The 21,494-nt window shown below is 48.1% G+C and overlaps 2 protein-coding genes across 10 annotated transcripts in view; one reads left to right on the top strand and one right to left on the bottom strand.

The window, feature by feature from the left end:
* Window positions 1-21,494, top strand: part of EBPL (EBP like) — a 66,353-nt gene that overhangs the window by 35,713 nt on the left and 9,146 nt on the right. Inside the window, exons 4-5 of one of the 6 annotated variants that reach the window (XM_067016306.1) lie at window positions 8,601-8,790; window positions 11,766-11,821. The exons of 3 other annotated variants lie outside the window; for them this stretch is intronic. In XM_067016306.1, the coding sequence (XP_066872407.1) occupies window positions 8,601-8,790; window positions 11,766-11,798 (223 nt within the window). In that variant the 3' untranslated portion in view covers window positions 11,799-11,821. Of the gene's footprint in view, window positions 1-8,453; window positions 8,566-8,600; window positions 8,791-11,765; window positions 11,822-21,494 lie in introns of those variants that run through there. 2 more of the 6 variants (XR_010837137.1, XM_067016309.1) reach the window with 2 other exon arrangements.
* On the bottom strand, window positions 12,552-20,039 carry ARL11 (ADP ribosylation factor like GTPase 11). Of its 4 annotated transcripts, none has more exons than XM_067016441.1 (3): window positions 19,927-20,039; window positions 18,564-19,126; window positions 12,552-13,332 (listed from the first exon to the last, which is right to left on the bottom strand). In XM_067016441.1, exons 2-3 carry the CDS (start codon window positions 19,106-19,108, stop codon window positions 13,176-13,178), a joined length of 702 nt encoding a protein of 233 aa, XP_066872542.1. In that variant the 5' UTR covers window positions 19,109-19,126; window positions 19,927-20,039; the 3' UTR covers window positions 12,552-13,175. The 4 variants fall into 4 exon arrangements, with proteins under 4 accessions (XP_066872542.1, XP_058897692.1, XP_058897693.2 ...); XM_059041709.2 differs by having other exon boundaries at window positions 13,249-14,471; XM_059041710.2 differs by lacking the exon at window positions 12,552-13,332 and having other exon boundaries at window positions 18,322-19,126.

Below are 21,494 nucleotides of genomic sequence, written 5' to 3' on the forward strand. Positions count from 1 at the left end.
CAGCAGGTGGCTGGGGTATTTTTAGTGTCTGAAGCCTTTAGGAGCAGGGTTGGGTGTGGGCAGGAGGCAGTGGTGAGGTCTGGGGGCGTTAGCTCCTCTAAGGTTCAAGTTGAAAGCTTCCTAATCGGGGTGTGTGGCGGGTGGTCTGTTTCCTAACCTCCTGTAGGCCTTCGGGTTCTTGGTACATCTTCTTGAATCTGTCTGCCTTTTTCCTTTGCTTGGTCAGTTTGTAAGCATGAACTAGAGAAAGTGGAAACCTTTGGGATGCCAAGTTGTTTGGTATCTAGGAAAACACTGGCTACTACTAACGCCCTGCACCTGTATTCATTCCACTTCAAAGCTCTTTTCTGTTCGTTGTACTCTCTGATCCTCACGATAATCCCTCACGCTCCATGGACAGGGATTATCATCTTCCTTCTACAGAAGAACCAGGCCACGAAAGGTGAGCATCTGTCCCGCGCCACAGGGAGCACACGACACAGAACCCGGAGCTGAGCTGTGCGGGTTTTGCCGCTAAGCGGTGCTGAGTTCGAACCCGCTGCCCCGGCTCACATGCCGTGGGATTTGGGGCCCAGATGCTCGGCTCCTGAGTCTTCCTTACCCAGAAGCGGAGTCGTGGTACTTGGCACACACGGCTGTGAGGGTGAGCACGTGTCAAACACTCCATCCGCTGTTCTGATCCAAGTAAAAGCTTACACGTTTATTCAGCTTTTGACTGGGTCTGTTGCCCAGCTTCTGAACGTACGACATTGCTGCTGCCTCCGTGTGAGAGACAATCTCAGAATCAACAATTAAACGTGCCAGGCGGTCAGGCCTGCAGTGGAACAACGGCTGAAACCTGGGGCTTCTGAGCAGGCACATCAGAGAGAATAAAAGGTAAAAATTAAGAAGCCTGTGGGCCGGGAAGCTTTGTCAGCCTGACCATCTGAGTCGGAGTTTGAGTTACTTTCCCGCTGCTGTTACTTGGTGGCGTCAGGGCTTCTGTGATTCCTTGTCCTCGGAATCATTTTGTTTTCCTTTCTAAGGAAACATTCTGCTTTGCTTCAGAGAAGAGGGATTTTCGTCAGCACTGGACGGAACGTTGTCAGCACCAGGAGAGACCAGAAGAAACTGGGAAAATAAGTGACAGAGCCTCCTGCGGTGAGGGAGCTGGAAACAGCTACGACTCTGAGTTGCCGACTCCTGCATTGCACCCAGACCAGCTGAGCTGGACCCCTGGGCTTGTCCCCTCCGCGGCTGCCCCTACCATGTCCAGAGCCAAGCCTGACAAGGCCTGAGCCTCGAGGTCTATCCCCACTTGGGGGATAGGGCCGCTACCAGGCTGATCTTAGTTTTGGCTGGGGCTGCCATGGATCTGTGGGCCCACTGGGCCCCAGCCTCCCAACTGGGTGCCTAGGTACCTTAGAACTGGACCTCTGCCTCCGTGGCTTCGTGTAGTTAGCACTTCAGTTTGCCGTGGGGATAGAATCTGTCGCAAACCTCAGTTTATTTGCCTGTTGGCCCTGAAACTCTAAGGAGACCTCACCGGTGGAGAGGGGCTTGGCGGTGGTGGTGAAGGTGACACGTAGGAACCAGGTCTCTTTCCCGTTGGCGCCGTCTCCAGTAGTTCAGTAAGAAAGCGTCGTCAGTGGTTCACTGGTCTGAAGTCACGTTCTGTGTTGAAAGGGTTCCGTGGTCATGATCGAAAGTGGCATACCATACCCCTGCCTACCCTGCTTTAGAGATTGACTATTCCCATCATCCTTTTCAGGGCTCTGAGATGTCCTACAGTGGAGAAACCCGCGTAATTCCATTAAGCCCACATTTCCCGAGCTTTTTGGACCATGGAACCCTCTTTTCAGGCCAGTAGCCCTTCACAACCTTCAGAGCTAGTGTTTCACAGATCCTGCCTTGGGAAGCACGGGCACAAACAGTGCCACAGCCATGAGAGCTGTCAGCTGCCTTAACTCGTGGCTGCATCCACCCCCGATGGCATCTCCTCGGACACTGATCCCTCCTGAAAGCGAACCTGAGCTCAGCGCATCGTGAGTCAGCCCCGCCTGGCCCATCTCCCCGCTCCTAATCCCACTCAGCCCTGGCTCTCTGCCACCTTCCAGTTGGCCTGGTAGCTGAGCCGTCATAAGGCAGCAGTGGGGGGAGGATTCCCCTGTGTCTCCAAATCTCCCCAAAGAGGCCACAGCCATCTTCCCCGTCCCCACCCCCATCAACACCCAGAGGTGCCACTCACCTTGAGGCCAGGAGCCCTTTGGGCAGCGATCTTCTTGCTTTTCCCTGCTTGCCTCCCTTCCGGCTCCTCAGCCTTTGCTTCCCCACATCTGCTTAGAGCGCCCTAGGCCTGGGAGGAGCCTTTTATTAAGTGAACCCGTCCCACACACACAGCCTCAGTCCTGATGTGGAAGACTTCAGCCCTGGCTACCCTGGCCATTCTGAGAATGTATTACCCTATTTTTTTTCCTTAAATCCAAGCAAGATGTCAACCACAGTCCTTGAATCTACTTGTCCTTCATCCCTGGTTTCCCTCCTCTTCACATCCCCAGACCCCCAAGTTTCAGTTGAGTCTCTCCCACCTGGCAGCCCCATTCCAAGCAGAGGAGACACTGCAGGAAGGACAAGGGTGGTTTGTTACAGGACTGGGTGAGATTAAATCCCAGGGGGTCCTGCCCAGCTAAGGGGCATTTTCCCCTATGCTTTTTGATGTTTTCTTCCTCTCTGCTTTGATCAACATCATACAGGAGTCACTGCTTTGAATCCGTTCTGGGATCTCTGGCTTTTAGAACCCCATTGCCTGCTCCTCATTCGTTTACTAAAACCTGCTCTCAGCATAGCATCTGATCAGTACATTCCCATTAAGTTAGAATCAGCTAAACACCCCCAAAATGGGAGAGAGTTCTGTGGCCAGGGAGACTCCTCCTGGGAGCATGTGAAATTGGGAAACTAAGGAATCTAAGAAGGTCTAATATGCAATTTCACACAACTCATAACTGAGAAGTAGCCGTTGTCACCGCACACTCACCCTCAACATCTAGGGGTACGTATCCCCCTGGCACGGCCACATTTATGTTAGACTGTCTTCAGTAAAAAATGTCAAAGCAGATGCTAAGTAAGTGGGACATCTCTGTCATCCACCACACCTGTCTGAGGTTAAAAGTTCTTTTCCTTAACTAGTATATGATTAAAGACTCAAGCTCTTTTTATGATTTGACCTTGGGATACCACCCCTGAGCATTATTTTATAAACCGTGAAATCTTGGTATAAAACTGTACATGGGTGGTTTCTATTTAGTGCCTGTGTCAGTCACCCAGCACCGAGGGGGCAAAAAAAACCCACAAAAATCTTCTCCGTGGCATGCAGCAATAAGCATTTGTCTTCAGAGCTCTGTGGATCATCCAGGGTTTGGCTGATCCAGGCTGGGCTCAGCTGATCGGCTCTGCTAAGGCTGCAGTGGCTCAGTGGCTCTGCTACTCACTTCAGGTCTCTGGACCACTCGGTAGTTTTGCTCTACATGCCTCTCATCCTATCCTCCTTAGACAGCAGGTTCGCTGAAGCTTGTTCTTCCGATGGCAGAGGCAGAAGAGGGTAAACCCCAGTGTGCAAGCACTTTTCAAACCCCTGCTTGTGTCCGTCTGCTGACATCCCATTGGCAAAGAAAGTCATATGGCCACAACCCCGGTATCGACCAAGAAGGACATTCCATCCATGATGAAGCCATAGCAAGTGTGTGGATGGAGAAAGGAGCGAAGAATTGGGGCCAATAATACCACCCTGCTCACCTGTGGCGCACAGGGACGAGATAAAGGGTTTCTCCTGCCAATTGCTGCTAGCAGCGTTCTGTTGCAACAAAGATGCTGCAGGGAGCCCAGCAGTCGGGGGAAACTTATGAAGGTTAAACAGCTCACAGGCTCCCTGTGACCAGAGAACCAGGTGGCCATCCTGATCAGTCCAGCTCAGGTTCCGGTGGGGTGGGTAGCCCAGGAGCCCAAGTGAGGAGAGAGCAGGCAGCGGAAGTGCAGAGAGCTGTGCGGCCACCAAAGTGCCCTTCCACGGCTAAGGGTGCGAACCGTCATGCTCTGACATACGGATGCCAAGGAAAGCACTGAGGAGGTCAGAACGGGGGCCAGCCAGGGGAAAACCAGCTTTACCCAAAATCAGAGCAGGAAGGAATACCAAATAGGCAAGGTGGAGACCCTGACTCGAGCCTCCAGTTAGTTGGGTTTATACACTTAAATTAACCATTGGGTAAGCAAGGTTACCCGTGATGTCCTGGTTGCTCTTGCCTTATTTATTTATTTTTTTAAATGTAGTTTTTATTTATTTTATTTTTTTAAATTTATTTATTTTTGTCTGCGTTGGGTCTTCGTTGCTGCACGCGGGCTTTCTCTAGTTGTGGCGAGCAGGGGCTACTCTCGTTGTGGTGCACGGGCTTCTCATTGCAGTGGCTTCTCTGGTTGCAGAGCACAGGCCCTAGGCGCACGAGCTTCAGTAGTTGTGGCTCGTGGGCTTTAGAGCGCAGGCTCAGTAGTTGTGGTGCACGGGCTTAGTTGCTCTGCGGCATGTGGGATCCTCCTGGACCAGGGATCGAACCTGTGTCCCCTGCACTGGCAGGCGGATTCTTAGCCACTGCGCCACCAGGTAAGTCCCTAGTTTTTATTTTAATAAAAATCACACAGGTATCTAGTTTAAGAAGTGAAATAAAAACAGAGGCTTATAATGGAAAACAGCAGTCTCCTGCTCATCACTACTAAGCCCTGACTACTTCTCCCCAGAAACAACTGTTTTAGCTGTACCTTCTTATATTTTCCCTACATTTTATTTTCCAAATTTGTGTTGCCGTTTCTTGATTTTTCAACCTTAGACATTATCTATTCTCTTCCTACCTTGGAAAATGAGAATTTAACTCTCTTACATTCTCCCCCATTCTCTACCCACACACATATATTTCCCTTCCCCGCATCTTCCCAATATAGATATCTTGGATAAGTGAATATTTTAGTATTTATATTATTATGACTTACGTAAAAAATTTTCACAACTGAGCCATTTAGTATACTATGATTACAAAAAGTGCAACTTTCATTTCCCTAGGAGCTTTTTTTCTTTTTTTTGGGTCCGTTCGCTTGGTTTTCTACATACTTACCAATAATACAACCCTAGAGGGACTCCCCTGGTGGCACAGTGGTTAAGAATCCGCCTGCCAGTGCAGGGGACACAGGTTCGAGCCCTAGTCCGGGAAGATCCCACATGCTGCAGAGCAACTGAGCCCGCGAGCCACAACTACAGAGGCCATGTGCCACAACTACTGAAGCCGGTGCGCCTAAAGCCCGTGCTCCACAACAAGAGAAGCCCCTGCAATGAGAAGCCCGCACACTGCAACGAAGAGTAGCCCCCGCTCACCACAACTAGAGAAAGCCCGCGTGCAGCAGTGAAGACCCAACACAGCCAAAAGTAAATAATAAATAAAAAATACAACGCTAGACTGTCAACACTGAAAATTTCACTGATACAATCAAACAGATAAGGTAAACTATTGGGTTTTTTGGTTTGTTTGAGACATCCTTCTGGGAATGTTGTTCTGAAAACTCCTTTGCTTCCCTCTGGTGGCGAATTCCACGTTGCCCACATCCCAGGTCTTCATTTTGGTTTATTCTCTTGAGGGAGCCTGACTACCAGTAGCCTTCTGATAAAAGAAAACATGTGTTCTCGTTTGTCTGAAAATGTCACTATTCTGACTTCACGATTGATAGCTAGATAGGGTGTAAAATTCTATGTTGGAAATAATTTTCCCTCGGAATGTTTTAACTTTTCACTTTGAAATAATTTTAGGCTTACAGAAAAGTTCCGAAAACATTACAGAGCTCTATCTAGTGCCTTTACCCAGCTTCCCCTAATGGTAACATCTTACATAGCTGTAGTACAGTGATCAAAATTAAGAAATTAACTTAAGAAAAGGAAAGAAAAGAAGTTAACTCTGATGCACTTCTCAGGGCACAACATCCAAAAAAAAAAAAAAAAGCAACTAAGTAATTAACGTTGGTACACTACTGTTAACAAAGTGACAGACTTTGGATCTCACCAATTTTTCCAGTAATGTCGTTTTACTTTTCCAAGATCCAATCCAGGATCTCACATTATATTTAGCTGCTGAATCTTCTTAGTCTCCTACATCTAGACCACATCCTCAGTCTGTCTTTGTCTTTCATGATCTTAACAATTTTGAAGAATACCGGTCAATTATTTTGTACACTGTCCCTCAGTTTGGATTTGTCTGATAGTTTCTCATGATTAAATTGAGGTTATGGATTTGGGGCAAGAATACCAGAGGTGATGTGCCCATCTGAGTGCATCCTATCGGGGTACACGATGGTGCTGTGTACGACTCAGGCTATTCATCTTGATCACTTGGCTAAGTGGTTTATGTCAGGCTTCTCACTGTCAAGTTACTGCTTTTCCTTTTATAATTAGTAAATATATTGGTAGACGTAATTTAAGACTATGCAAATATCTTGTTTATCCTCAAACTTTCACCTACAAATTTTAGCATCCATTGGTGAATCTTGCCTACAATTATTGCTGTGATGTTCTTTTTTTTTTTTTTTTTTGCGGTATGCGGGCCTCTCACTGTTGTGGCCTCTCCCGTTGCGGAGCACAGGCTCCGGACGCACAGGCTCAGCGGCCATGGCTCACGGGCTTAGTTGCTCCGCGGCATGTGGGATCTTCCCGGACCAGGGCACGAACCCGTGTCTCCTGCATCGGCAGGCGGATTCTCAACCACTGCGCCACCAGGGAAGCCCTGCTGTGATGTTCTTAATGATAATTTTCTATTTCCCTCATTTCTTTTACATTTATTAATGAAATTCTTTTGTAAGATAGAGCTGTCCCTTCTCCTCCATGTACTTAGTCATTCATTTATTTACTTGTATCAACATGGACTCATAGATATTTATTTTATTCTAGAGTTTATAGTACAATTTTATTGTTCAGATTACCCTCTGAATTTTGAAGGCTTTGCTCCGTTATCCTTTGGGTTTCAGTATTACTATTAAGAAGTTTAACAGTATCCTGATTCTTGACCTTTCATAGTGACCCATTTTTCTTTTTTAGGATGTTCTGAAATTTTACAATATTGTGCTTTTTTGTTTATCTTTATAACCTGCATTTGTATTGGGCACTCCATAGACCCTTTCAAGCTGGAAACTCATGTGTCTTGGGAAATGCTTATATTTTATTTACTTATCTGATAATTCACGCCCTCTACTTTTTCCTTCTTCTTTTTTTTTTTTTTGTGGGATACCCATTATTCTGATGCAAAACTTTTGGACTAATGCTCTAGTTTTCTTATGTTTTAATTTCCAATTTTTCATCCTTACTCTTTTTATTCTACTTTTTAGGAGATTTTTGTTTCTACTTTATCTTCCAACTTTGTACTGGATTTTTCAGTGGAGCTTTCCAAGAGCTCTTTCTTGCTTTCTAAATATTTTTTATAGCCATCTTGCTTCATGGCTGTGATATCTTCTCTTATTTCTAAGGAGATTTGCCATTTGGGGGAAGTTTTCTTTTGCTTCCTGCAGTGATCACTCTTTCCTCTGAGTTGTTTTTTTCCTGCTTGTTTTTGTCTCTCTCTCTTATGTTGGAGACTTTTTCTCAGATGTCCTGTCATCCTTTATTGTCTGCTCCTGCAAGGCGTTGAGCAGGATATTCACACTGTGTCAGGTATTACCCAAGGTCCCTTCACATTGGAGTGATCTAGCAGCCACTGCCTTTACCAAGAGCTGGAGCTTTGCTTCCCCACTAGTGAGATAAGCAGACGTTGTCTCCTGATGAGATGCAGCATGAAGTAGAGAATGTCACCTATGTGTCTTACCAAAAACATCTGATCTGAATCTAATCACACTTTTAGATCTAACTTCCACTTGACAGGATTTACAAGAGATATGGGGACAAGTTCAATGACACAAGACCCAATCAGACAAATCAGCTGTGAGACACTTCTTCAGTTAATGGCCTGGTCCCTTCAAAAAGTCACCATTGTGGGGCAAACGAAAGGAAAGGGGACTGTTCTAGGAAGGAGAATAAAGAGACACAGAAACCAAATGCAATGAGATTCTAGGGACAGTGGGGGAAATTTGATTGGATTGAATGGATTTTGAATTTGAAATGAATTGAATATTAGAATATATTTGGAAGCTATTTTAAATTTTCTTAGGTGTGATGCATTTGGGTTATGTAAGATCCTTATTCTTTGAATAGAGATACTGAAATATGTAGAGATGAAATATCATAATGTCTGCCGTCATTTTCAAATGGTTCAGAAAATAATGTATGTACACCTGTATCTAAAGATAAAGCATATATGTTAAAATATTAACAATTGTAGAACTTAAGAGGTGGGTATATGGGTGTTCATTATAGTATTTTTAAATTTTTTCTATATGTTTACATTTTTCCATGATAAAAGTGTAGGTGGAGGAAAGAGGGAGATACCAAAAAGCTGCTAGAAGTTTGTGTGAGTCCTGGTTCACGGGCAGGAAGGGCTCTTCAACTGGTGAGCCAACTGTTTCATCCAGAGACCTTCAAATGTCAGTGTTGCGTGTCTTCTCTCCAGCCAGTCAGTTCCCGGAGAGGGGCTCCCAGTCCCTGCCTCGGTGTGTAAACCTCACGGCCAGCCCCTGCGAGTTGAATGGAGAAGGGGTCCAGGCAGTCTCTCCAGTCAGTTCACAAACTTTAACGGAATTTTTTCATGGACGTCTCATCCCATGCTCAACTGGGTAATGCCTCCAGAGAATAAACTGAAGGTGTCCTACCAGGGAGCAGGGGGGCAGTTGCCTGGGCTGAGTGAAACAGGGGAAGGAGCCTGAGAGTATGTCTCTTCATACAGACTTTCCACCAGTTCTGTTTCCTGCCCCACTTTGTTGCTCCTTGATATCCCAAGTCCTGAGATCCCCTGGGGTTTGGGTCAGAAGGGCTTGCTAATCACGGCGAGGCTGTGTAGAGCATGGTTCGTGGGCCACAGCCCTGCAGAGGTTCACATTCTGCTGTGTGACCTGGGACAAGTTATTTAACTTCTCTATGCCTCATTCCCCAAATCAGGTTACAAAGGTTCACATTGTTGGGGGATTCTGTAAGTTAATACACCTTGAACATTTAGACCAGTGCCCAGTACAGAGTTAAGTCCTTTGACTAAACACACACACACACACACACACACACACACACACACACACACACACACACACCTCCCAGCCCCCACCAACTTAGGTTTCTACTTTCTCTGGTCTGTGACGTCTCTTTGCATCTTCTGTAATTTTAGTGCTATCTCAAGCCTGCTATATGCACTTCGGCTTTCTTTTTCCTTGTGGGGTTTGGCCTTAAAAAAAAAAAAATCCCTTTACTGTCCCTCCAGTCAGGTTTGGGGAGATAGTAGAGTTACATGTATGTGTGCATTTCACAACATTAAACCACAAGTCTCAACAGCTTGCTTGCTTTCTTTGTCTCTGCTACAGCCCCCCCTTCAGTACGTTCATCATATCCCAGCCTGAACTCACAGTGTTGCAGGCAGAGCCAGGGGAGTGAACGCCAGGCTTCTTAGTCAGATCTGGAACCAGCTCCTGATGTTCTATCTAGAAAATGCTGAGAAGCACCTCAGGATAAACCTGCTGGTTGAGTGTTCCATGAGCTCCTTTCCGGAATCTCCTGAGTCACCATCACTGGCAGAGGGAAAGGAGGGGTTTGTGGTGGAGCCACCCTGAAGCTTGTGTAGGAAGCTGTGGCCCGTGGCTGTGTCAGCACCAAAGAGCCAGCAGGCTTCTCGCCCCACCGCCCAGAGCTCTTGATCCCTAGGGATCACCCGATCGACCCAGAGAACTTGATCCTGTCTTCACAGTGGTAGAAGGGGGCACCTTTGCAAATGACGTGCTTGAATAGTTCGGAATGCTGGTTTAAAAGAAAGAATTCCTCCCCAGGTAGGGTTAGGCCCACGGAGTTTTGTGATCCTCTTCTGCCTGGGTCATGACATTGCCGTTTTACACTCAGAAGCCCCACTCGAAGTGCAGGATACCTTTGAGGGACAGTGGCTTCTCCAGTTAAATCTGAAGCCACCTTCTGGCTGGTCATCCCTTGGACTTGAGCGCTTTCTACTGAACGGTAATAAAGAGCTTGGGCTGCTTATTTGCATTTTCCATTCTGCAAACCTGCCTGCTCTGTTCCGTGCCCTGGGAAGGCAACCACTGAGAGAGACACTGGACTGAGACGAGAGGGTGGGAGGAAGAAGAGGCCAGATGATTCTCTGCCCACTCTCAGCCTAAAGGGGTGCTCCTGGCCCAGCCCCCTAGTTCTGCACTCCCTGGCTCGAGGCCACCTTTTCCAAGTGCCTGAGAAGATGGTGGTCCACACACCTAGACCCTCCCTCCTGGGCCTTCTTTCTGCGTACAGTAGGTCCTTGCTGTGTGTACAGTGAGGGGGGGGCTGCCACGTTCATCCAGCGTCAGGCGATCTGTGAAGTCTGGTTCATTCCTTTCTGGCAGCTCCCGGCTCCTCAACCACACTTTTTTTTTCTTTTAGCTGCATCACAAGGCACGTGGGATCTCATTTCCCTCATCAGGGATGGAACCCATGCCCCCTGCACTGGGAGCGCAGAGTCTGAACAACTGGACCTCTAGGGAAGTTCCCCCACCTCCTATACTTCTTTCAGCCATTCTCAACATTGAGCTTTGCTTCCCTTACACAACCTCTTCTGAAAAGACCTTGACAATTCATTCACATTACAATGCCAATAACGATCCCTGCTACCTTTCTTCTAGGGATATTTTCTTTGAAAAACCGAAGTCCAAGGGATGAATCTGTAACTGTTGAATTTCAGAGAGGAATAGAATTGAGGGTGGAATTCAACCCCCCATCTTCTCAAATCATTCCTGTCTGTCTATTCAGTCCACCAGCCTTTGCAAGGGGAGGGTGCATTTGAAGTGCATGGAAGAGATACTAATTCTGGGCTTTGGCTACTCGGATTAAACGTGCCTTGGTGTGGAAAGGACGGGGGAGAAGCTCTAGAACAGGGATGTTAAATAGAAGTGGTAGGGAAGAGGGTAGAGCCTAAGTGTCCAGAGTTCAGACGTCAGAAGAGCAGTCTAGAGCTCTGCACCGCTAACCCCTGTATCCTTCCACCAGCCCTGGCCCCCTCTTCGCTCCAGAACAAGTCTGAGTCTGGAGAATTCTGAGGGTGGGAGAGAGATCTGCAAGAAAAGCCTGGGCCCCCAGAACTCTGCTTCGTTTGCATTTGTAGCGTGCTTCAGTGTGACAGTATCAACCACTGTGCCTTGTTGAAAGCGAGACTGTATGTCGAGGGCAGGGACAGTGCCTGTATCTCCTCCATCCTTGTAGCTCTTGCACGTTGCTCAGTGTTTTGCGCATAGTAGGTGCTCAAGAGATACAAGTTGCCCTGATGAACACATTATCTTGCTGAATTCTCATCAGAACTTTGCGAGGTACCTCCTATTATCACTCCCATTCTGTAGATGAGGCGGCTGTGGCGTAGTTGGGTGAAATAATTTGCCCAGTTGGTGAGTTATAGAGCTCCTGTTCTAGTCCGTTCTGACTGACTTCAAGGCCAGACTCGAAGCCAGTGGGCACAAGCCAAGTGCGTTTAGACGGCACCAACTTGAGCAGAGGATGGGGTTGCATCTCCATCTCGGTAGCAATTCTCTCATGGAAGAATTTTCATAACCCTGAAAATCCTTATATATGTTTCTTTGAATCCTTTATATTTCTCCTCCAGGCTAAGCCAACGCTCAGTGCCATGCGAAATTGAAGTTTGTGGAATACAAAAAAAGGTAGAATAAAAATTGCAAAAATGATATGGTGTCATGTTCATAATCCGGAGATAATGTTTAATAACGATGTCTCCTTTTATTGGAAGAATTGGAAGTGCTTTTATGAGAATTAATTAGTTTAGGTTTGTAATTTCATGCTTGAAGTAAGCTACAAAAATGCCCATGGGTCCCAGGTTGCTGGAGGGGACCAGGGTGAGGGAGAAGGATTCATTATTAGGTTTTTAGCTTGAAATCTGAGGCAGAACAATGCCATTTCTCATGGAAAATCGTTAAATACTTTTCCATAGCCAAATTTCCTTGGGGGTGAATATATCAGAGGAGTGGAAATCAAGACAATGAGGTAAAAATAAAAGACTCCTTTTTTCCTTTCTAAAATCATTTTGTTTTTCCTGAGCCACTGCTTTTACGAGCCATGGGGGAAGGGGGTGCGGGGGTAACACTTCGGTGCACTGAGAAACGCTTCTGTCGGTGAGTTCAGAGACAATCACAGGATTCTGATCACAGGTTTCCATAATCCTGTGGGAGGGGAGTGCCACGGGTATCATTCCTAATCAAGTGCCCTCCAAAACCTTCTAGGAGGCATTCAAGGTGATCACTCTTCACCCATGTCTTGTTACTAATAATGGGTGCAGTCAGGAGCTCACAGAGCCAGGCCAATGGGATCTCTTAGGAAAAGAGAATTAAAAACAAACCTGCCAGGCCAGCAAACCTTCTCCACAAAGGTAGGAGAGAAAGAAAACAGTTTTATTATTGAATAAGCATCAAACCAGAATGCGATCAGCTAAGAGACTGCAAAGACAGAGAGGAATCTCAGCCCTTTGTACAGGCAGGCAGACACAGGCCCTTACCCACACGATAATAACCAGTCCTCACCTCGCAGGACGTGAAGGTGCCATTTGTCACACCAAGCTCATCCTGGACTTGCCTGGTAATTGGGGTCACCATCTGTGTTACCTAATTGGCTTTAACCTAAGGAAAAACCAACTTCTCCTATCTTTATGACAGGAGGTAGTTTTGCAACAAGGAGCAAGGCTCCCACCCTCCCACAGAGACGGGAGAAGGGCCCTATCTCCCTTGATGATGGCATTTCAAAGGGACGGCTCCCTGGTCCTTGAGAAAGACAGTCCTAAAGCTGGCAGGAGTCTGAGTTAGCTTTTTTAAAAGTTTACATACCTTTCAAAGAGACAGAGAAAAGAACTTAGAGTTATTTTCTAACAAGTGAATGCTCTAAAAAGAGGGAGGAAGGAGAAGCATCTTATCTTATTTTCCACAGGGAGAGCTAAGCTTCTTATTTTTCATCTGTATTTGCCCTTTCAGGCCCAAGAAGTGGCAGGAATGGGATCCCCACCTCCCGCTTACGCAGGGACTCTCCCACCTTGACCCAGGCTCTGCGGCAAGAGGCACAGCCTGGACAATCTCATTGCTCGACTGCCTTGCCTCTGTCCGTCTTCGGGGCTGGGGCTTCTGGAAGGGAGCAGTACCCCGCTGGTGTCGAGTTGCATCAGGTGGGTTCTGGGGAAAGTATGAGTCTTTTGTGAGGTGAAGCCAAGACGCTTGAGGTGTTGTGCATTCTAAAATCTGCCCGGAGGATGAGGACTTCCCTGGTGGCGCAGTGGTTAAGAATCCGCCTGCCAGTGCAGGGGACATGGGTTCGATCCGTGGTCCGGGAAGATCCCACATACCACAGAGCAACTAAGCCCGTGCGCCACAACTACTGAGCCTGTGCTCTAGAGCCCGTGAGCCACAACTACTGAGACCGTGAGCCACAACTACTGAAGCGTGTGCATGCCTAGAGCCTGTGCTCCACGACGAGAAGCCACCGCAATGAGAAGCCCATGCTCCCTGCAACTAGAGAAAGCTCGCACGCAGCAATGAAGACCCAATGCAGCCAAAAATAAATTAATTAGTTAAAAATAAAAACCTGGAGAACGAGAAGGAAGGCAAGGTCCCAGTTCACCACGTGCTGAGGATGGGGGCCGGGCCCACTTTAAAGGACACAGCTGCCCCCAGCTCCAGCGGGAGGAGGTGAGTGTGGAAATCTGTGAGGATGGACAGCTGAAACCCAAAACTCAGCAGGACCAAACTGAAACCCAACTCCTGCAGTTCTTACTTTCACCAAAGGATTGCTTCTATCCAAGAGGGGAAGGAGGAACATCTTCAGAATCAATGAGTCAGAAAGGGAGAAACTCAAGCCATATTCAAAGGGATAATCAGCTCTCCAACGTGGAGCAAATCTCACTCTATACAGTGTTTGTGGAGAAAAAAAAAACGGATTCCTTTATATATAAGGAGGACATAGATTCGTGCTTTTCAGCCACATCTGCTCGTGCACCTCCTCACTCCTGCTCGTGGGTTAACGGGAGGCTGATGGAGCTGAAAGGTGTGGGTGAATTGGAACACGCAAAATACCCCTCATAAGGAGAGCACCTTTTTTTTTTTTTTTTTTTTTGCGGTACGCGGGCCTCTCACTGTTGTGGCCTCTCCCGTTGCGGAGCACAGGCTCCGGATGCGCAGGCTCAGCGGCCATGGCTCACGGGCCCAGCCGCTCCGCAGCATGTGGGATCTTCCCGGACCGGGGCACGAACCCGTGTCCCCTGAATCGTCAGACGGACTCTCAACCACTGCGCCACCAGGGAAGCCCAGGAGAGCACCTTTTAAAAAACAAAATAAAACAGAATGCACGATTTGTTTCTTCCGAAGCTTCCCTATGCCGTAGCTCTGTGATGGAAGTACCTGTATACGTACAAATGTGTTTGTTTCTCTCTGAGCAGAAGAGCAGGAGGTAAGCCCCTCCGTCTGCCCCACCGTGTCCCGCGGGCTCTGGCTTGCCTTGGGTGGGGAGGCGAGGGCTGGGGCTACCCCACTGGCCCCCAACCGCCCTCCCCTCCAGTCGGCAGTGGCCATGGGGTGGAATTCCCAGTCCCATGGGCCAGCTTTGTCCTGTTGCCACTTTGCTCCCAGCTGGCAAGGCCGGCTACGCCATGGTCTTCGGGGAAGTTTCGGAAAGAGGATGGGATTTCACCCTCCTTCCAGAGCCAGCATTACTGGAATGGGAGAAGGAAGGATGGAAGAACTGGAGAGGGCAAAGCCAGGCCACTGCCTGTGTGCCATGGAGCATCCTCACCTCCTCCCCGGCACTGGCTCTGGGCCCTGTGTCTGTTCTCTCTGGCCACCTCTGTGGGCTCAGCCTTTCCCAGGGACCCTGGCAGACGCCTAGTGACATGGCAGATGGACCCTTTTCCACTATGGAGTCATAAGTGTTGGGTAAACTATAATCCAAAAAAATTGTTTTAATGTAGGCTGCCCTTGAGCAAAAAAAAAAAAAAAAAAAATCCTCAAGTGGCAGAAACCAGTTGAAGAGGGAAACCACAGCTGAAGCAGTTGAGTGAAGCCTGGAGTCCAAGGGGATCTTAGAGGGGCCAAATTTAGGTTCTAGGGACCAGGCTGCGGTCATAGCACCTGTACGGGAACAGGAGATGTGGCCTCACTCTTGCTTGGAGGAGAGAAAATTTTGATCTGAGCTCAGCAGAAAAGCAAGAGCATTGAAGTGGCACCCCTTTCTTAAAAAGGGATTGGAAGATTATGACCGCCAGCTCAGCCATGCATGCCAAAGCAAACGGTCTATCTTGGGAGTGCAAAGAAAAACAGTTGCCTGTCAGAAACGGAATCCCTGGGGCCTGTGCCATGAATGAGCACAGAGTTCAAATTCCTGCTACCTGTGAGGTCCGTGAGCCCCAAGCAGAGAAACTAACATAATATTTGGTCTAAAACAATTGAAACCTCCAGGATCCTGGTAGACGCTAATGTGTGAAACCACTCTGTGTAAAAACTGTCACAGCCCAGAGCACAGGGGAGTCACACAGGAAAAACAAATCCTACTGAAGATGAGCTCACAATAAAAAATGACAAATCATGTGAGGAAATGAGTCTCCATGAGCAGAAAGCAGCAGATGCCTCCAGAGGGTCCTCAGTGCTTCAAACTCTGCAGATAACGGAACAGTCTGAAAAGAGCTATAAACACATTCAGACGCAGCATTCCAAAAGCAGGGTCCAGCGGTTCTAGCCCCTTCCCAACCAGCCCCTCCCGTGTCCACCTTCTCAGTTCATTCCAATCCCGCCTGCCATGCAGACTCAAAATCTTGAGCACCTTCAAGTTCTTCCTTTCTCAGCCTTTTGTCTTAAGAATGGCTCTCGATGTTCTTGTCTTCCTCTCCTCTCCTCTGTGACCGTGATGGGCGTCTAGCTGGGCTGCCCACTTTTCCGTCCCCAGTGTCCCCCCTTCTCTCTATTTCACCTCCACACTGCCACTGAATTAGCCTCTTAAATGAAAGCCAGGTGGTTTCACTTCTCTGAGACAAACTCCTGATTATGAAAGCCTAAGCCTTCCTTAATTTGGAGCTCAACTTTCTTTCCAGTTTTGTTTCCTGTTATAATACATCCCACCCCTCACCCCAACCTCGTGTTTTAGCCTTTCTGGTTTGTTTGTCCTTCCTACACCCTCCCTCATGCCTCCAAGCAGTCTCTTCCCTCTGACTAGGCTGCTCTCCCATCTCATCTGCCTACTGAAGGTCAACCTTGGCTTAAACCTTCTAGAAGCGTGATGTCGTGGAAAAATGCAGGCATCATCAGGGCTAGAGTATCTGGTTTCGAATTCTAGAAATGTCACTTAAGAGCAGTGCCTCGGGCAAGTCACAACCTCTCTGAGCCTCAGTGTCTAATTACATAAAATGGGAATGATCCCTACTTGGCAGAGTTGGGAGAATTAGAGATAATCTCTGTAGAGCACTGAGCACGGAACCAGCCCACAGTACGTGATCAGTAAACAGTAAACTCTCAACCTCTCCTTTTTTATGGGAGTCATGTCCTCCTGCTTCCCCATCTAGAGGACCATGAGGCTGGAGTCTCCTTTGTCTTTGCATCTTTGCCCTTTTCTGTGTCTAACATAGAAAGTCTTGAAACAAATTGATTGACACGTGGTGGAAAGCACTAGGCACACCTAACTTGATGTAAGTGTTGGGTAAACTATAATAAAAAATAATTGTTTTAATGGAGGCTGCCCTTGTGCAAAAAAAAAAAAAAAAAAAAGGAAATCCTCAAGTGGCAGAAACCAGTTGAAGCGGGAAACCACAGCTGAAGCAGTTGAGTGAAGCCTGGAATCCAGGGGGATCTTAGAGGGGCCAAATTTAGGCTCTAGGGACCAGGCTGCAGTCATAGCACCTGTACGGGAACAGGAGATGTGGCCTCACTCTACCCCTTGGGTAGAGGGACCTCTCAGATGCTGGAGTGATTGGGTCACTCCAGAGAGGGCAGAACCACCATCAGGAGTTCTAAGGAGGCTGATGGTAGCCCAGGATGGGAAGGAATATCCAAAATTTAGAGTTGTTTGACATGAGAATAGGTACCAAATGGGAGTCACTTGCCATTAAAAAGTATAGAAAGTATTCCTGGGTCGAATGAGGTATAAGACCAGATCAGTGATTCTTATCTTAGGGAGTCACAGGTACCTTTGAAAGTCTGACAAAAGTTATGGATCTTCTTCCCCCCAAAATGGCCCAAAGCGTAACATTTTGCAAATAGTTTCAGGAGCTTCATGGATCTTAGGTAATGTCACCTGAAAACGCTTCGACTTTCTCTTTCACTGTTAATAGTGAGAGGTTCATTGCTGTTATACATATCTTCAAAATTCACACCTGCCACCTGGAGGTCCAGCTTCATATCTAAAGCTTATTGCCTTTTGCCACAGATTCAATACTCAGCATATTTTTTGATTAAGTGATTAAATAAATGAATGAAATAATTGATTAATCTGATCTTCAAGGAAACCTATGTGCTTGAAGGAGAGAGAAGAAGAAGGAAAACAGAAAGAAAACAATGAAGGGTTTTAGAGAAAGACCAGTACAGGATAACAAAAAGTTGGAGAAGGGTTAATCAGGGTCAAAAAAGAGGATCAATTTTGGAAGGCCTGAACTCCCGGCCTCTGCCCAGGGCTGAGCGCCCCATTGAACTTCTAAACCCGAGATCCTGCAGAAGCAGACTCCATCCTGCTGGCCCTGACTCCGTGCCCTCAGAGTGATGGTGGCACATACCCAGGAGCTACCGGGGAAAATCACTCATAAGATCATGCCCATGTCCAGGTGATATTCTTTTTTTTTTTTTTTTTTTTTTTTTTGTGGTATGCGGGCCTCACTGTTGTGGCCTCTCCCGTTGTGGAGCACAGGCTCCAGACGCTCAGGCTCAGCGGCCATGGCTCACGGGCCCAGCCGCTCCGCGGCACGTGGGATCTTCCCGGACCGGGGCACGAACCCGTGTCCCCTGCATCGGCAGGCGGATTCTCAACCACTGCGCCACCAGGGAAGCCCCCAGGTGATATTCTGATTGGATTTTGAAACCTCTTTCGCTCTGTGAATTTAGGCCTTAATTATTCTGCAACCACTTTTTCTGTTATTACAATTGCTTAGTTCACACGTGGTAATGAGTTACTAAACAAAGTATGCTGAGGTATGTTTTCTTCCTCAGAGTATCATTATTCAAAGAATAGTTGATTTTCAACACAAACACCAGTGACAATAAGTCCCAAGAGGAAAATATGCTGTCCGAGCGCAGGGGGAATCCCTTGTTTGATAAACTGAATTTGAGATTCTCCAGGATTAGCTGGTCTTCCGATCCACATGAGCAAAGAAGACAGGCTGCTCTGCCTGGGTCAAGGCTTCCGGCTCTCCCCACAGCCTGCCCCCTGTGCTCACCTGGAGTTACAGTGGTTGCAGGATTTCAGGAGGCGCCTCAGGCTCTCCAGGGCCTCGGGAAGCCCCTCTCCGGTAAGGGCGCTGCAGCCCTGCAGCTCCCAGCTGTGCCCCTGGAACCTGTGCAAGCCCAGCCTGTCTCTGATCTCAGGCAGCGGCAGGGCGTGGGGGGCCTCCTGCTTGTTGGCCAGCACCAGGAGGGGCACACTGGCCAGATGGGGGTCGTCCAGGGCCTCGGTGAGCTCAGCCACCGCCTCAGGCAAGCGGGCCTCGTCTGTGCTGTCCAGCACGTACATGAGGACGTCCGTGCCCTCCAGGTAGTCCTTCCAGCTGGCCCGGAGCTGGCTCTGCCCCCCAACATCCCAGAGGGTCAGAGACACGTGCCCAGGGGCTTCGAGAGGCTCCACGTTGAAACCCACGGTGGGCAGGGTCTCCACCAGCTGGTGGCCCTTCAGTTTGTACAGGAGCGTGGTCTTGCCGGCCAAGTCCAGGCCTATCATCACCACCTGGGCTTCCGCCTTGTGACCTCGGGAGTTCACAGACCCCATGGGGGCCACTGCCAGACCCTAGGGGAGAAAGGCCGGGTGCACACGTCAGCCATTCTTTTCAGAAGGAAAGCAAATCCTCGCAGGTACGTGGGAGAAGAGCTTCTACGCCCAAAGTAGGAAAGTATCTTTACAGTGTCATATTTCAGACAAAGGCCTGGGCTTCGAAAGGGCAGGGAAGTAGGGGCGCGTGAGTCAGCATCCGCTGACCTATCTCTGGGGGGTGCCCGCCGCAGAGAAGAGGGCAGGGGCCTCCCCCTAAAAGACACAGAACGTGGGCTCACATTCCTTGGTAGTTAAAGCAAGGCGGCACAACGAAGTTCCAGTTAGACAAACTGAAAGATGTTTTGATTCTTGCGGGTCCGTGGCTTCTAGCCTCTGTCTTCCTCCTGTAAAGCTAAACCCCGAAGGGGAAGCTATCTTGGGGTCAGTGCACTGACGGAGGGGGACAGTCGGCTCATGGTAACTTCTGCTTCCTTTGACCGCCCCCCCACCCCACCCCACGGGACCAGGCCGCATCCTGTAACCAGTGGCTATTTATAAATACTGTTGACCATGGACACATGTATGGCTCCGAGCAAAGTGGCTTCCTCCAGTGGCTTTACCAAGGGAAATTACCTCCAGGACATTACCCAGGTTTTTCAAGAATCTCAAATTTTAAGACTAAGACCTGTTCCCACCTTAGTCCAGGGAAAGCTTGGCTAGAACAGGGGGAGGGACATCTCACACCCAGGGAGTATATCTCAGCTGCCCCTGGAGGAAAATAAGACAGCCTCTGTTCATTCCTCACGCCAGGAGTAGAAGAGTGAAATTAAAGTTACCTCAGTGTTATTAGGCTGCGGCCGAAAGCTCCCCCTCTGTGGTGGTCTCCCACCTGCAGCTGCGTTCAGTCCTGAGAGCGAGATGGGAAACGAGTGCAGTGACTGTGGCCGGTTCTCCCTTTTTGCGCTTCCTTTTCCCAGATGCCGGGGGGCGGGGCACAGGCTCCGCAGCCCCGCCCTCGCCCCTGGGGCTCCCTGAGCACAGCAGCCCTGCTGAGGATGTGCCACAAAGATGCCCCCAGCCAGGCCCAGGGCCGACTCCCGGTTCTTGGCCGTTCAGACTCCATATGCAGGAGGGAGGGCACCCAGCTCAGAACCGGGCCTTGGTGCCCTGATTCTCCTGCTCTTCCTCTCACAATCCTGGGATCCCCTCGGTGGAGAAGTCTGAAAATCAGACCTCTAACTTCAGCTCATGCCTCAGTGTTTCTGGTGCCTGGAGATTCTTTCATTTGCTTGGGACCATATGTGCTTAAAAACTGCCTAAGTAGGATTAAAACACTCTTAAAAGATAGGTTTAAATGTTGAAGGTAAACCAAAACAGGTGTGTATATATATATATATATATATATATATATATATATATATGCACTGAAGGTAAACCATAAAAATCAAAAAGTTGTGTTAATGGTAGAACTATGTGTGATTAAGCTCATTGCTTAAGTTTTTTTCTTGAACAGTGTAATTATATTTTTCCCAGTAAAAATGATGCCTTCAGAAAATAGAATTTTTTTAAAATTGGCCAGTCAGAAGCCCTTGTTTCTGTAGCAGATTCTGATTTGGATCTGGAGCTCCAGTGATTTGGTTCTCATAACCAATGACAGTTCTGCTTTCCGGCACATTCTTTCATTACAATGTCAAGAACCAGGTTGGGGCTTGTGATTCTCTCATCTTACCAAGGAAGAAACAGGCTCAGACAGGATAAATTATTTGCTCATGGTCTTGCTGAGATTTATAATTCGTCTCTTTCTCTTTCATCATGTTGTATTACTCATGGAGAAAGTGCTTTGCAAATGGCAAGCACCTTATTGTAACAGTTGTTGTCATTAGGCTGCTATATTTTAATCGGAGGAAGGGATTGGGAAAAATCAGAAACCCGGGTGCCACTGTGTCCTGTTGATTTATAGCCAAGGAGCCTAGGGCTGTGGTGTCAGTGGATGGAAAATCACGAAGAGACATCATCGGAAAGGGGGGTTCTGGCTAAACTGACCTAACAGAGTCATCTCTAAAGACAGGCCAGGGTGATCAGACATCACTTGGGGGATGGTGGAGAATGAGGAACCTGGTCAGATATCGAGGGTGGAGATTCTCATTAAACAGACTTCTCAGGGTTCTTGCTAAAACTGGATTTTGTAAGGAAGTGCACTGTCTCAAAGCAGTAGAGGGCTGTCTGGAGGGGAGCTTGTCCATCTCACACATGTGCTGGGCAGTTAGATGAAGCCGTGACCCAGCCCTGTCCAGGCCTGGCTGACCAGTCAGTGGGAATCCTGCAAGGAATCTGCTAGGACTTTGTAAGAGGATTGGGGCCGGCAGAGGATAAGGACATAGCAGGCTAAAGATAAGGTGTGCAT

The sequence above is a fragment of the Kogia breviceps genome, chromosome 16 (assembly GCF_026419965.1).
Source record: "Kogia breviceps isolate mKogBre1 chromosome 16, mKogBre1 haplotype 1, whole genome shotgun sequence".
Lineage (NCBI taxonomy): Eukaryota > Metazoa > Chordata > Mammalia > Artiodactyla > Physeteridae > Kogia > Kogia breviceps.